This window comes from Saccostrea echinata, unplaced genomic scaffold (genome assembly GCF_033153115.1).
Source record: "Saccostrea echinata isolate AGI-Se365-2 ecotype Australia unplaced genomic scaffold, CSIRO_AGI_Sech_v1 ptg000001l, whole genome shotgun sequence".
NCBI classification, from domain to species: Eukaryota; Metazoa; Mollusca; class Bivalvia; order Ostreida; family Ostreidae; genus Saccostrea; species Saccostrea echinata.
In genome coordinates this window covers 33,801,468-33,814,586 of record NW_026889750.1, presented here as the reverse complement: position 1 = coordinate 33,814,586, position 13,119 = coordinate 33,801,468, and the positions used below count along the sequence as shown (strand labels likewise).

The following is a 13,119-nucleotide window of genomic DNA, read 5'->3' as shown; positions in this document are numbered from 1 at the left end:
TTTAGATTGATGACGACAAAGGTTCCGTACTCCCTATGGGGGAACTACATATAATTTACCAAGTTTGATTTCAATCATTCAACCAAGGGGTTTTTCAAGACATATGTATTGAGCAAACAATATCTTTAGTCTTGAGTAGACCTTTGACCTTGTGATGTCAAAACTGATAGGGGTCACCTATTCTTTAGGAGAAACAAGTGTGATGTTACAATACAACAATTTAAAGGATCCATAAACTGATAAATGAAGCTTTGTTGCCCAAAAGCAAGAAAAATAGTATGATTAGCATCAACAAAATAATTGGTCTAAGTAGACTACACAAAGATACATAATTCTGTTTATCATTTTTTGATTTCCCTAAACGGTGTTGCCATGGTTACTAAAAATAGAAATTTCTTTGAAATATACTTTCAAAAGGCTTCTCCTACAGTTTTAGTCTGATATTGCAATAAATCTTGCCGCAAAAAGAGACTAAACCAAGGATCATTATTTTATTTATTCTGTTGCAAAGCTTCAAGTCCAAGTGCTACTTTTCTCTTCCTTTGTTATAAAGTACAGACCAGTAGCTATACAGTCTCATCAGAGATCGACTTCTAATTTTAATTAATCAAAATTTCATATAACTTAGTTACTTTGATGCATGATTTTTAAAACTTGACTCATATATAAGTATTATTTGAAGAAGAAAAAGGTTAATACACTACCTACTAGATGAGAAGGATAATGATGATGATCGAAGAAAAAGCAGAAACATATTGAGCATGTACATTAGGAAAATGATAAAATTGAATCGTCTGTTTCTTGATAAAACAAGAAATTAAACTACACCATGCAAAAACTGTACACTTTCCTTTCCAAGAACTGCTGTAGCAAAACTAATGACTTGATACATGAATATGTTAATTTATTTTGCCTGAAATTTGATCATCCTTTGATGCTCTGTTGTCCTTTTTAAGCTAACCTTAGAAAAAGGCTCAAGTGAGCTTTTCTGATATCACATTTCGTCTGGTGTCCATATGCCTAGCTGTTTATCTGTTTAGTACAAAAACTTTAGACTTAAATTGACCATAACTTTTGAATAGTCGGTGCTAGGGCCATCATATTTTGCATGTGTATTCCTGGACCGATCTTTGACTGGATCGACATTTCTTTAGGTGTCAATATTTTTCACCTTTTGACCTTGAATTTTATATCTACTTTGAAAAAATTACTTTTGAATGGTTGGTTCTGCATGTAGGGCTTTTATATCCATGTGACAAACCTTTCATTGGGTATCAACATTTTTGAATTCGACTTACTTTGGTCTTTAACCTTTAACCTTGTCCATAACTAACTTTTCATTGGTTGGTGCTAGGGCTTTCATATTTCTCATTTTTATTCTTTGTGACAAGACTTTTATTAATTAAATGTATTAATTGTGATATTAGCTAGGCCTTAATTTCCGTTGATACCAAAATTTTGACCTCATTACCTTGACTTTGGAGTATGAACTACTTTTTGCCTTGTAGGGCCACAATAGGCAATTAAATTTTACATATATAAGAAACAAGAAATGTTTGTCAAATATATATGCCCCAAATGTGGAAATATTAAAAAGGAAACGGTGTAAATTCAAATTGTCAGTAATTTTGAGAGTGGAAACAATTAATCATTCATTAGTCAAGGGCAAACACATAATACTAAGATTGATCTCTGTCATACCTCAATATCATGAGGGGTAATGTACTTTTAAGAGGGTACTAGTGTACAAAATTTGATGTCTTTAAAGCAAACCGTTCTCAAGATACTGTCTATATCATTTGACCCTTGACCTTGTGACTGAAAAATCAGCAAGGGTCACCTACTCCCTAGGGGTACCAAGTTTTATGACTGTCAAAGACAGAGTTCTTATTGAGCAGCCTATATATTCTGATGTCAAGTTTGACCCTTGACCTTTGATCTTTTGACCTCAAAAACTACAATGGTCATCTACTCCTCAATGGAAACCAGAGTATGAAGTTTATACTGTCTTGCAAAGGGTTTTCATGATATAATTAAGCTATCAATGTTTTATGTCGAGTTTGATCCTTGACCTTTGACTTTGTAACCTCAAAATTAATAGGTGTCATCCACTTCTTAAGGAGAACCAATATACTGAGTTAAATGTCCGTTGAGTAAATGGTTCTCAAAATATTATATATAAATACTATTAAATACTATAAAATATATGCTTTGAATTAATATCAGAGTATTATATACATGATGGATATTTAAGGATAGAGAATTAGGTCCTATTAGGGATGGAAAACCTTAAATTGACTTTAAACTGTGTCTGTTATTTTAATGCGGAGTCAATAAATAAATCGGTTATTATTTTAAATTTCAAATATCTTTGAAACGTGATTGATTTAAATTGTGGAATTTACAGGAAAGTCTTATCTTTATATAAAGTAATAAAACAAATAGAAAGATCTTTCCAATTTTTGTTAGTCTGAATTAACTTATAAAAAATATGCCATATATGACTTTAAGAACAGTAGGGCCATAGTGACTCAGGTGAGCATTGTGGCCCATGGGCCTCTTGTTTTCTTTACCCTTTGATAAACAAGCTTTTACATTCCTCTATTTTAAAACCACAGACTGAAAAAATGACAATCAATAACAGTAACATAGAGGCCTCAGAAGTGTTTCTTATACTTGCTCCATCTCTGGTAAATCATATTTAATTTTAATGATAATTGCCTCCATTATATGAAGACAAATGTTATTAAAGGTGAATCATTAGCCGCCAGATATATACAATGTATATGCACATGCAGACGTGAAAGATCAGAATTGTGACTGTCTGATAGATCTTCAGCTGACCACAAAGAAAATTTAATCTAATGACTTCTAATGCATTTTTCAGAATTTATCTTTTCATGCCCCCTTTGAAAATTTGCATCTGTTGGTCAATATGAGGTAGACCAAGTATCGTCCATTCATTCTCCTGGGAACCCTGTGCTTGACAGACATCAAAATTGGTATTATACTGGTTTCCCCTAAAGAGTAGATGACCTCACTTGATTTTGAGGTCACAAGGTCAAAGGTTAAACTACGCTAGACATGGGAAGATCTTGTTCTTTCAACTTCTTGAAAACCTTTGGCTTGACCGACATCAAACTTGGTACATTAGACTAGATGACCCCTATCGATTTTGAGGTCACAAAGTCAAACTGGACAAAGGATGATACTGACCACTCAATACCTTGAGAGCCCTTTGCTTGACAGACACCAAATTTGGTACATCATTTCCCCTTCGTAGTTGACCACTGTAGACTTTGAAGTCACGAAGTCGAAGGTTAAGGGTCCAACTGGACAATGGAAGGTACTGACCGCTCAATATCTGATGAACCCTTTGCTTGACAGATATCTAACTTGGTGCACTTGTTCCCCCTAGGGAATAGATGGTAGCTATTGATTAAAAGGTCATACAATATAGACACTAAACACAGGAAGGTATTGTCATCTTAGTATGTTGAGAACCATTTGCTGTACAGACACCATATTTGGTACACTGCTACAGAAGTAAATTACCCCAATGATAGTAAGTTGTAATAGAGATCAAACTTAGTATTATGTTTGCCCCCAAAAGTAGTTGACCGATTGTTTTCACCACCATTAGATATTCTAAATTTAAAGTTGTTCCCCTATTGAATTGGGGGGGGGGGGGGGGAAGTTATATGTTTTTCTTGAACATTTCTTTTACAGTTCATTTCCTACAAGCTGTCTCCCATGCCCCTTATTCATCAAAGCAACATATGGAACCAATTTCAAAATCACATCATGACTAACACTGTGTTGCTGCTTGAAAAGGCAGATGGATGGCAAGCCATTTTGGACCCCTATGGACAGGACAGGCAATGATAATTACAAAACCGACTCTTCCTGCTCCATGTATTACATTTCATATCCCATTTTCATGCATATTTCATATCCCAGTTTCATGCATATGAATTGCTTGGCCTTGATCAAATCAAATGTGATGATCCCAGCTTATTTTATCTAAGACACATTGCTGTTACACATAATTTTGATATTTGCCACCCTATTAACATGAATATATGAATCATATACATCAAATCCTAGGAAATTATATGTCCACAAGTAAAGTTCACTTATCCTCAATAGGTCAAATTAAAAAGAAATTACAATTGTACTTTTTGACATTCAGTATTCTTATTCCCTTAAAATTAATGCCCAATAGATCCATTTGAGGAAAAAGAACTTTCTATAGTGACTGACTAAATGGAATATATTACAAGGCATCTATGCTTTTATGAAAACATTCTGGTTTCAGTATCTTTTTTTTTTCCCTGTGAAAAAAGTTGTGATCTCACCACAATTCATGGCTTAAAGATAAACAATACATTATATATACATGTATATATATATATACATATAAAGAGTGAATCTTCCATGGAACAGGGACTGACTACATGTACATCTTCAAAGACTATGCAAACTTTTTTGGACTTTCCTTCTAATACTTTGAAAAACAAATTATCACAAACAACCATTTTTCCCCACAGAGGTTTATTGTGCTGACAATAAAATCTTTGTGTACACAAAAGTCTGTCTTTAAGAACTTGATGCTGGGGGTTCCTTCTCAGAAAAAGATTTAAGCATCTCCTCTTTCTTTTGTTTGATGCGCTCTTCACGGCGTTTACGTGCCTCACGGACTCTCTGTCTTCTGGACTCGGCTTGGTCACTGTATTGAACAAAATAAATAATTTTTACTGGTCAGTCTTCAATATTATCAAACAAGAAGTCTGTGAGCGAATGCTCACTAGTAATACCCCCGCTCTGATGTGAATTTACGGTTACCCTCTCATGTTGACATTGAATTCATACAAAAATAAATCCAACCATTTAGCATGCCTAAACAAAGATTGTGCTAAAATTTCAAGCATCTTCGCTGAGTAGTTGCTAAGAAAACTGTGACGGAAATTTGGTATGGACAGATGCACAGATAAACAGGAAGTTGACATCAGATTTAAACATGAAATCCCACCACATGGCATGCATAAACTAGAACTGTCCGAAAGGTACAAATACCCCCCGCTGGGTTTTTCAGAGAAGGTACCAAATCACTAATGTTTTCTAGATGTGAGAGGTGTTCACAATTTGCTTTAACATTTAGAGTGAAAATTTAATTACTCATTATATTTTTTTAATGAATGAAATTAAGGTGCAGCCTTATAAAACATCAATACTAATAATTACAGTGTTTTTTTATTACATTGAAGAAATAGTTTGCAACTATCTGTCATCTTTGTGAGACATGACACTCTGCAAATTGATTGTTGAAAAAAAAAATATCATGATAATTAATTATACAAAATCAAATTGATCTTAATACCTTTATATCAAACTCATTTTAAAAATAAAAGGCTGGTTCCAGTAACTATGTATTTTGACAGACATAAATTACGATTAAGAGACTTAGACAACAGAGATCTTTATTTCTTTCTGCCCAATTCCCAGGAGATATAGATAAGACCTGCTTGATCAGAGATGCCCTAACAGCTTCCCACACTGAACTCATTAATTAATCTTTAACTGGATGCATGTCCACTCATTACTCCCAAGGGACAAATGGATTTACACTATCTGCTGTGTAATGTAAAAACTGTTTTTAATACCTGGTGATATTTTTTTCAGTTTTAATGAGTAGTTTTAAGCTGTAGTTCACATTTTTGTACACTTCAGATGTTCTAGATTCTATGTCTCAAACCTTAGACATTTATAAACCCATAATGACTAAGTCAATAAAAATGAAAAAAAAAAACATCTGTAAAATGCAGAAAAATTATCAAATAATGTTGAAAATACCAGGTGTACATCTTCATACGGTAAATAATGAGTGTACAAATTTTCATACAAATCTATGCAATAGCCTCTGAGAACAGGTCCGGACAAAACCACACAATAAAAATGAAAAAAAAGACCTGTAAAATGCAGAAAAATTATCCAATCATGATGAAAAAACCAGGTGCACACCTTCATATGGTGAATAATAAGTGTACAAATTTTCAGACAAATCCTTGCAATAGTTTCCAAGAAACGGCCTGGACAAAATCTCGTCTACAGACAGACGGACAGACGGACAGACAGACGGACAGACAGACGGACATGGTGATTCCAATATACCCCCCCTAAACTTCGTTTGCGGGGGGTATAACAAAGAGTGTGCTAAAATTTCAAGCATCTGTGATGAGTAGTTGCTGAGAGAACTGCGACGAAAAATTTGTTATGGATAGACACACCGATAAACAGGAAGTTGATATCTTATTCATATAAAAATAAATCCCACCATTTGGCATGCCTAAACAAAGATTGTGCTAAAATTTCAAGCATCTACGCTGAGTAGTTGCTGAGAAATATGCAACGGAAATTTGGTACGGACAGACGCAGGGATAAACAGGAAGTTGACATCGGATTTGAACAAAAATAAATCAGTCCATATGGCATGCCTAAACAAAGATAGTGCTAAAATTTCAAGCATCTGCGCTGAGTAGTTGCTGAGAAAACTGCGACCAAAATTTGTTATGTATGGTACGGACAGACGCACGGATTAACAGGAAGATGACATCGGATTTGAACAACAAGAGGCCCATGGGCCACATCGCTTACCTGAGCACATTGGCTAGGCAAAAGCACAAATCAGTTCAGTATTGAATGATTACTGGGGGGGGGGGGGGGGGGGCTTGAATTTTAAACTACCTGATGATGCCTCCATGTCATTATAACAAATGGCTTTGTTGTACTTGAGAAGATTTTTTTAAAAAAATTCCCAAATATTCCTTTGTAAAATTTGATCCCCCATTGTGGCTCCTCCCTATCCCAGGGGTCATCATTTGAACAAACTTGAATCTACACTACCTGAGGATGCTTCCATATCAATATGACTAAACATAGCTTTTCTGTTCTTGAGAAGAAATATTTTTTCTATATGTTCTTATGTAAAACTTTTGATACCCCATTGTGGCCTCACCTTACCTCCTGGGGTCATGATTTGAACAAACTTGAATCTACACTACCTGAGGATGCTTCTATATAAATATGACTCATCATGGCTTTGCTGTTCTTGAGAAGAAGATTTTTAAAGGTTTTTTCCTATATATTTCTATGTAAAACTTTGATCCTCCATTGTGGCCCTGCCCTACCCCTGGGGCTCATGATTTGAACAAACTTGAATCTACACTACCTGAGGATGCTTCCACATCAAAATGACTTATCATGGCTTTGCTGTTCTTGAGAAGAAGATTTTTAAAGATTTTTCCTATATATTTCTATGTAAAACTTTGATCCTCCATTGTGGCCCCGCCCTACCCCCGGGGGTTATGATTTGAATAAACTTGAATCTACACTACCTGAGGATGCTTCCTATATAAATATGACTTATCATGGCTTTGCTGTTCTTATGAAGAAGATTTTTAAAGATTTTTCCTATATATTTCTATGTAAAACTTTGATCCTCCATTGTGGCCCTGCCCTACCCCTGGGGCTCATGATTTGAACAAACTTGAATCTACACTACCTGAGGATGCTTCCACATCAAAATGACTTATCATGGCTTTGCTGTTCTTGAGAAGAAGATTTTTAAAGATTTTTCCTATATATTTCTATGTAAAACTTTGATCCTCCATTGTGGCCCCGCCCTACCCCCGGGGGTCATGATTTGAACAAACTTGAATCTACACTACCTGAGGATGCTTCTATATAAATATGACTCATCATGGCTTTGCTGTTCTTGAGAAGAAGATTTTTAAAGGTTTTTTCCTATATATTTCTATGTAAAACTTTGATCCTCCATTGTGGCCCTGCCCTACCCCTGGGGCTCATGATTTGAACAAACTTGAATCTACACTACCTGAGGATGCTTCCACATCAAAATGACTTATCATGGCTTTGCTGTTCTTGAGAAGAAGATTTTTAAAGATTTTTCCTATATATTTCTATGTAAAACTTTGATCCTCCATTGTGGCCCTGCCCTACCCCCGAGGGTCATGATTTGAACAAACTTGAATCTACACTACCTGAGGATGCTTCCATATAATTATGACTCATCATGGCTTTGCTGTTCTTGAGATGAAGATTTTTAAAGATTTTTCCTATATATTTCTATGTAAAACTTTGATCCTCCATTGTGGCCCCGCCCTACCCCCGGGGGTCATGATTTGAACAAACTTGAATCTACACTACCTGAAGATGCTTCCACATCAAAATGATTTATCATGGCTTTGCTGTTCTTGAGAAGAAGATTTTTAAAGATTTTTCCTATATATTTCTATGTAAAACTTTGATCCTCCATTGTGGCCCCGCCCTACCCCTGGGGCTCATGATTTGAACAAACTTGAATCTACACTACCTGAGGATGCTTCCACATCAAAATGACTTATCATGGCTTTGCTGTTCTTGAGAAGAAGATTTTTAAAGATTTTTCCTATATATTTCTATGTAAAACTTTGATCCTCCATTGTGGCCCCGCCCTACCCCCGGGGGTCATGATTTGAACAAACTTGAATCTACACTACCTGAGGATGCTTCCTATATAAATATGACTTATCATGGCTTTGCTGTTCTTGAGAAGAAGATTTTTAAAGATTTTTCCTATATATTTCTATGTAAAACTTTGATCCTCCATTGTGGCCCTGCCCTTCCCCCGGGGGTCATGATATGAACAAACTTGAATCTACACTACCTGAGAATGCTTCCTATATAAATATGACTCATCATGGCTTTGCTGTTCTTGAGAAGAAGATTTTTAAAGATTTTTCCTATATATTTCTATGTAAAACTTTGATCCTCCATTGTGGCCCTGCCCTACCCCTGGGGGTCATGATTTGAACAAATCTGAATCTACACTACCTGAGGATGCTTCCTGATGTGTTTCATCTTTTCTGGCCCTGTGGTTCTTCAGAAGAAGATTTTTAAAAGATGCTATTAATTTTTCACTAATTCTTTATTATCTCCCCTTGAAAGAGGGCTTGGCCCTTCATTTGAACAAACTTGAATCCCCTTCACCCAAGGATACTTTGTGGCAAGTTTGGTTGAAATTGGCCCAGTGGTTCTTGAGAAGAAGTCGAAAATGTTAAAAGTTTACAGACAGACAGACAGACAGACGGACAGACAGACAGACGGACGCCGGACAAAAAGTGATCAGAAAAGCTCACTTAGCCTTCAGCTCAGGTGAGCTAAAAAGGAATCCGACCATATGGCATGCCTAAACAAAGATTGTTCTAAAATTTCAAGCATCTGTGATGAATAGTTGCTGAGAAAACTGCGACCAAAATTTGTTACGGACAGACACACGGACACAGACAGACAGACAAGGGTAAAACCGTATACCCCCCTCTCCTTCGGAACGGGGGTATAAATATAATAAAAAGTACCATTTCAATACAATCAAATATATTCCAATCTAGATGAGAATATCATTCATAAATATCTACTTCTAAACAGATGAGAGAATTATGCATTCTTTAGGTTAAACCTAAACACTTGTACAGACATTGTAGCAGCTTTGATTAAGTTAACTACATCAGACTAGGACTTGTATGAAGAATGTAACTGTAGTGTGTACTAACAAGGTAGTAAAGAACTAACCAAGCTATAATGAGTATTGAAAATGACATCAGGCTAGGGTACATGTATGTATCAACAACATAAGAGCAATGAAGCACCAATCTACATGTTGGATGGTGTTAATATAATTTCTTATTAACAGAGCAAAGTTAAGAATAGACAATTTAGCAGCTGTTTTAACTGTGGCACTCTATCAATAATGTACCTGTAATATCCTACTGAACCATCTTCTGATGAACAATGTGCATTAATTTTAGTCTTGTGAACAAGTTTTAAGTCTTATTTGAATCCACATTATTTACATGTACAGATTGAAGGTACATTAATGTGTTTAAGCTTTCATTCTATAAGATATTGAATATATCATATGCATCTGAGAGAAATGATAGGCAATCAGAGGAGTTGAAAATTTTGCAAAAATTTTCTGCCAATATCAAACAATTCTAATACATGTATACAGATAAGTAAATGCTTCCCTTATCTCTAATTTCTACAGGATAACATTTGCTTTATACCTGAGCTGTTTAGTTCTTGCTTTCTCGGCCTTCCTCTTGTGAATGTGCTCCATCAATACTCTCTTGTTTTTGAAACCATTACCTTTAGATTTCATATACAGTTCATGATATCTACAAAGATGAACATGTTATGCCAAGTAAGAGGAAACTGACTTGAAGTGAAGGAATCATATGCCTTGTACAAACAGAAAAGCAGTATTTGATTATTTGGTGAGCATTGTATAACTCAAGACTATTTTCATTTTCAAGTTGTTTCCAGTGTTTCAATATTACTTCAAATCCTATTCAGATTTGAAACACTTATTGAAAAGCAAGCATATTTTTTTAAAAATTAAATAACCATAATCACCATTCAATATTGTTATTTCAAAATACATTAAGCTTAAGTGGTGTAAACTCACAAGTGCTTGTCAATTTTCTTCGCTTCTCTGTAACGCTTTAGAAGACGACGCAGCACTCTCATCCTGCGCATCCACAAGATCTTGACTGGCATACGAGCATTAGCTGTACCCTTCCTCTTTCCATGACCCATGTGGCGACCCTTTCTCCTGGCAATGGCATTCTTACGAACTCTAGCCCGTGAGTGCACAGCAACAGGTTTGCGAATAATCAAACCATCCTTGATTAATTTACGGATATTTTGTCCTAAAATGAGCAAAAATTTTGTTACATAATACCTCAAATTTTAATAAATTATAAATAAAATTTTTTTATTCTGCATAATACTTTTCAAAAGTTGAAATAAAAGCTGAATATTCACTTACTTGAATTGGCATTAGCAATTTCATTTGTTTCATTGGGATCAAGCCAAACTTTGTTTTTGCCACACTTTAGGACAGCGGAGGCCAGCCGTTTCTGCAACCTGAGGGTACTGAAAGAATACAACATATCTGCCTTAGTAATATTTCCCCACTAATCATTCAAACTGAATCAATACTTAAAATTAATAGGAATTGGATCAGTTCTACTCAAATTATTCATTTGTGCAGAGTGAATCTACATTACTCCTTTCAAAACAAAGATGCGAGATATGGAGACTGGTCCCTAAAATAAGACTGAATAAACCAAAGTCATGTGTAGCAGAATATGCTGGCAAAAAAGATCCCTCATTACTCATTTGCCAGAAGTGACTGGCATAGGTCTAAATTTGCAGTTCCACCAGCAACTGGTGGCATCCCAACATGACTCATGCATACATGCCAACTTTCCCGATTTTTTCGGGAGTCTACCGATTTTTAACCCCATCTACCGCTTGTCTACCGATATATTTTTAAATCCCATTTCTACCGATTTTTAGGAATTCCGGATTTTTTACCGATCCGCTTTGAATAATACCGCATTTCCGTGTGAAAAAAGATGGCAGTTCGAATGTTTATCGGTAGATATCTGTTTATTGCCGCTGATAACAGGTAATCAACAAGGTGTCAACTGTGCTACCAGTCATTACTGTGGTTTTAATTGCCCCCAATTCTCATTAACAGTGTATATTACCCTAGACAATCATGCCAGATGTGGAAATTTTAGAAATACACACGACAGGATACAAACTTGTGACGAGTTCACACTTCACAGCAAAATTTGACAATATACGTATAAGCTGTTAATAAAAGGTTTTCAAGTTTAGGAAATACGGCATTGCGCACTATAATTACAACTACGTCATTGATCATGGAAAAGACACTGCCAAAATCAAACTTGAAAAGATGCGTCTGCAAGTACAAACCGTTAGTTTTTTAGCAGAATTCCAGGAGTGGTTCACAAAAAGTAATGAAGGCCTTTTACAGACTTTGTATGAAAAACATTAAAAGTGTCTTCTTCTTAGTATTCCCTTTGATTAAAAAAAAACAACAAATTGTGTGTCTAACTCTTGACTTAGTAGCTTTATAAAATGTGTAATTTACCAATAGACAAAGACAGTTACTGCATGAACTCTTTTAGTAACTTGCTCTAGCTTATTTGTAATTAAGTTTAACATCCCTATCCATGTAATAATCTGTATGTGTATGACATTGCATAGGGCAGGGGGGTAATGTTGATCTTTATATTAACATATTAAATAATTTTGATTAAAATTTTCCTTTTTTAAATTCCAAATAATAGTGTGTTTTTGTTGAAGTTGATAGAGAAAAAAAACTTTTTGAAGTAGTGATAATATATGATAAAAGATATTAGACTAATATTTAAAAAAAAAAACCCAACAAATACTTATTTTCACGACAAAATGCTGCGAATTTAGACCTTTGAAAAATGTCGTTACGCGCAATCTCCCCCAAGGAGATTTTAAAAAGTTGGCATGTATGCTCATGAGTGAAAAATTCTCTGAGGGACATGGACAAAACAAAGACAATCCCATTCCTTTAGTGAAGCTCTTACTGGCAGTCTTCAGAAAAATCCATACAGGATACATGTATAGAACCACAAATTGTATATACTATTCGAGTCTCTTAGTTTATCTGTGTGACAGCCCCCCCCCCCTCCCCCCAACTCTTTCTATTATTTTTACAGCATCATTCATGACGTCTGCAATTCATAACTTATAATCTAAATATATTTCACCATTTGTAAATTTTCAAACGCATTTTAAATAACGCGAACACAACTTCTAAATCTTTCAACATTTACATCTATGGTAAATATTCACAACTTCCATTACTTTTCCCTGAATATAGTGAATAATCACAAAACGTAACCAATAAAAATGATTTGAATGAAATGTGTACATAATTATCAATATAAAAGTGTCAAGTTTTTATCAATTTAATTCTTTTTGGTAAAGAATTAACAAAAAATTCGAGGAGAAATCTTGCACCTCATGGTTGCGATTTCACGTTGTTGAGAAAAAGGAAGTGCGGCGTAATCGATATGAAAACCCTAGTTCATTAAACGATGCAACAGCTAGAATCACTGAGAAGTGAACGCTTCATAATATTATAATTTTATCATATAAAAATTGATGCTTTCTACTTTTATGCGTGGTAGCTCCTTTTTAAAATCA

The 13,119-nt window shown here is 35.0% G+C and overlaps 1 protein-coding gene across 1 annotated transcript; it reads right to left on the bottom strand.

The window, feature by feature from the left end:
- Window positions 1-4,535: 4,535 nt before the first annotated feature.
- Window positions 4,536-13,068, bottom strand: LOC133190413 (large ribosomal subunit protein eL19-like). Its single transcript, XM_061326038.1, has 5 exons — window positions 12,934-13,068; window positions 10,889-10,995; window positions 10,526-10,769; window positions 10,125-10,235; window positions 4,536-4,729 (listed from the first exon to the last, which is right to left on the bottom strand). Exons 1-5 carry the CDS (start codon window positions 12,936-12,938, stop codon window positions 4,600-4,602), a joined length of 597 nt encoding a protein of 198 aa, XP_061182022.1. The 5' UTR covers window positions 12,939-13,068; the 3' UTR covers window positions 4,536-4,599.
- Window positions 13,069-13,119: the final 51 nt, after the last annotated feature.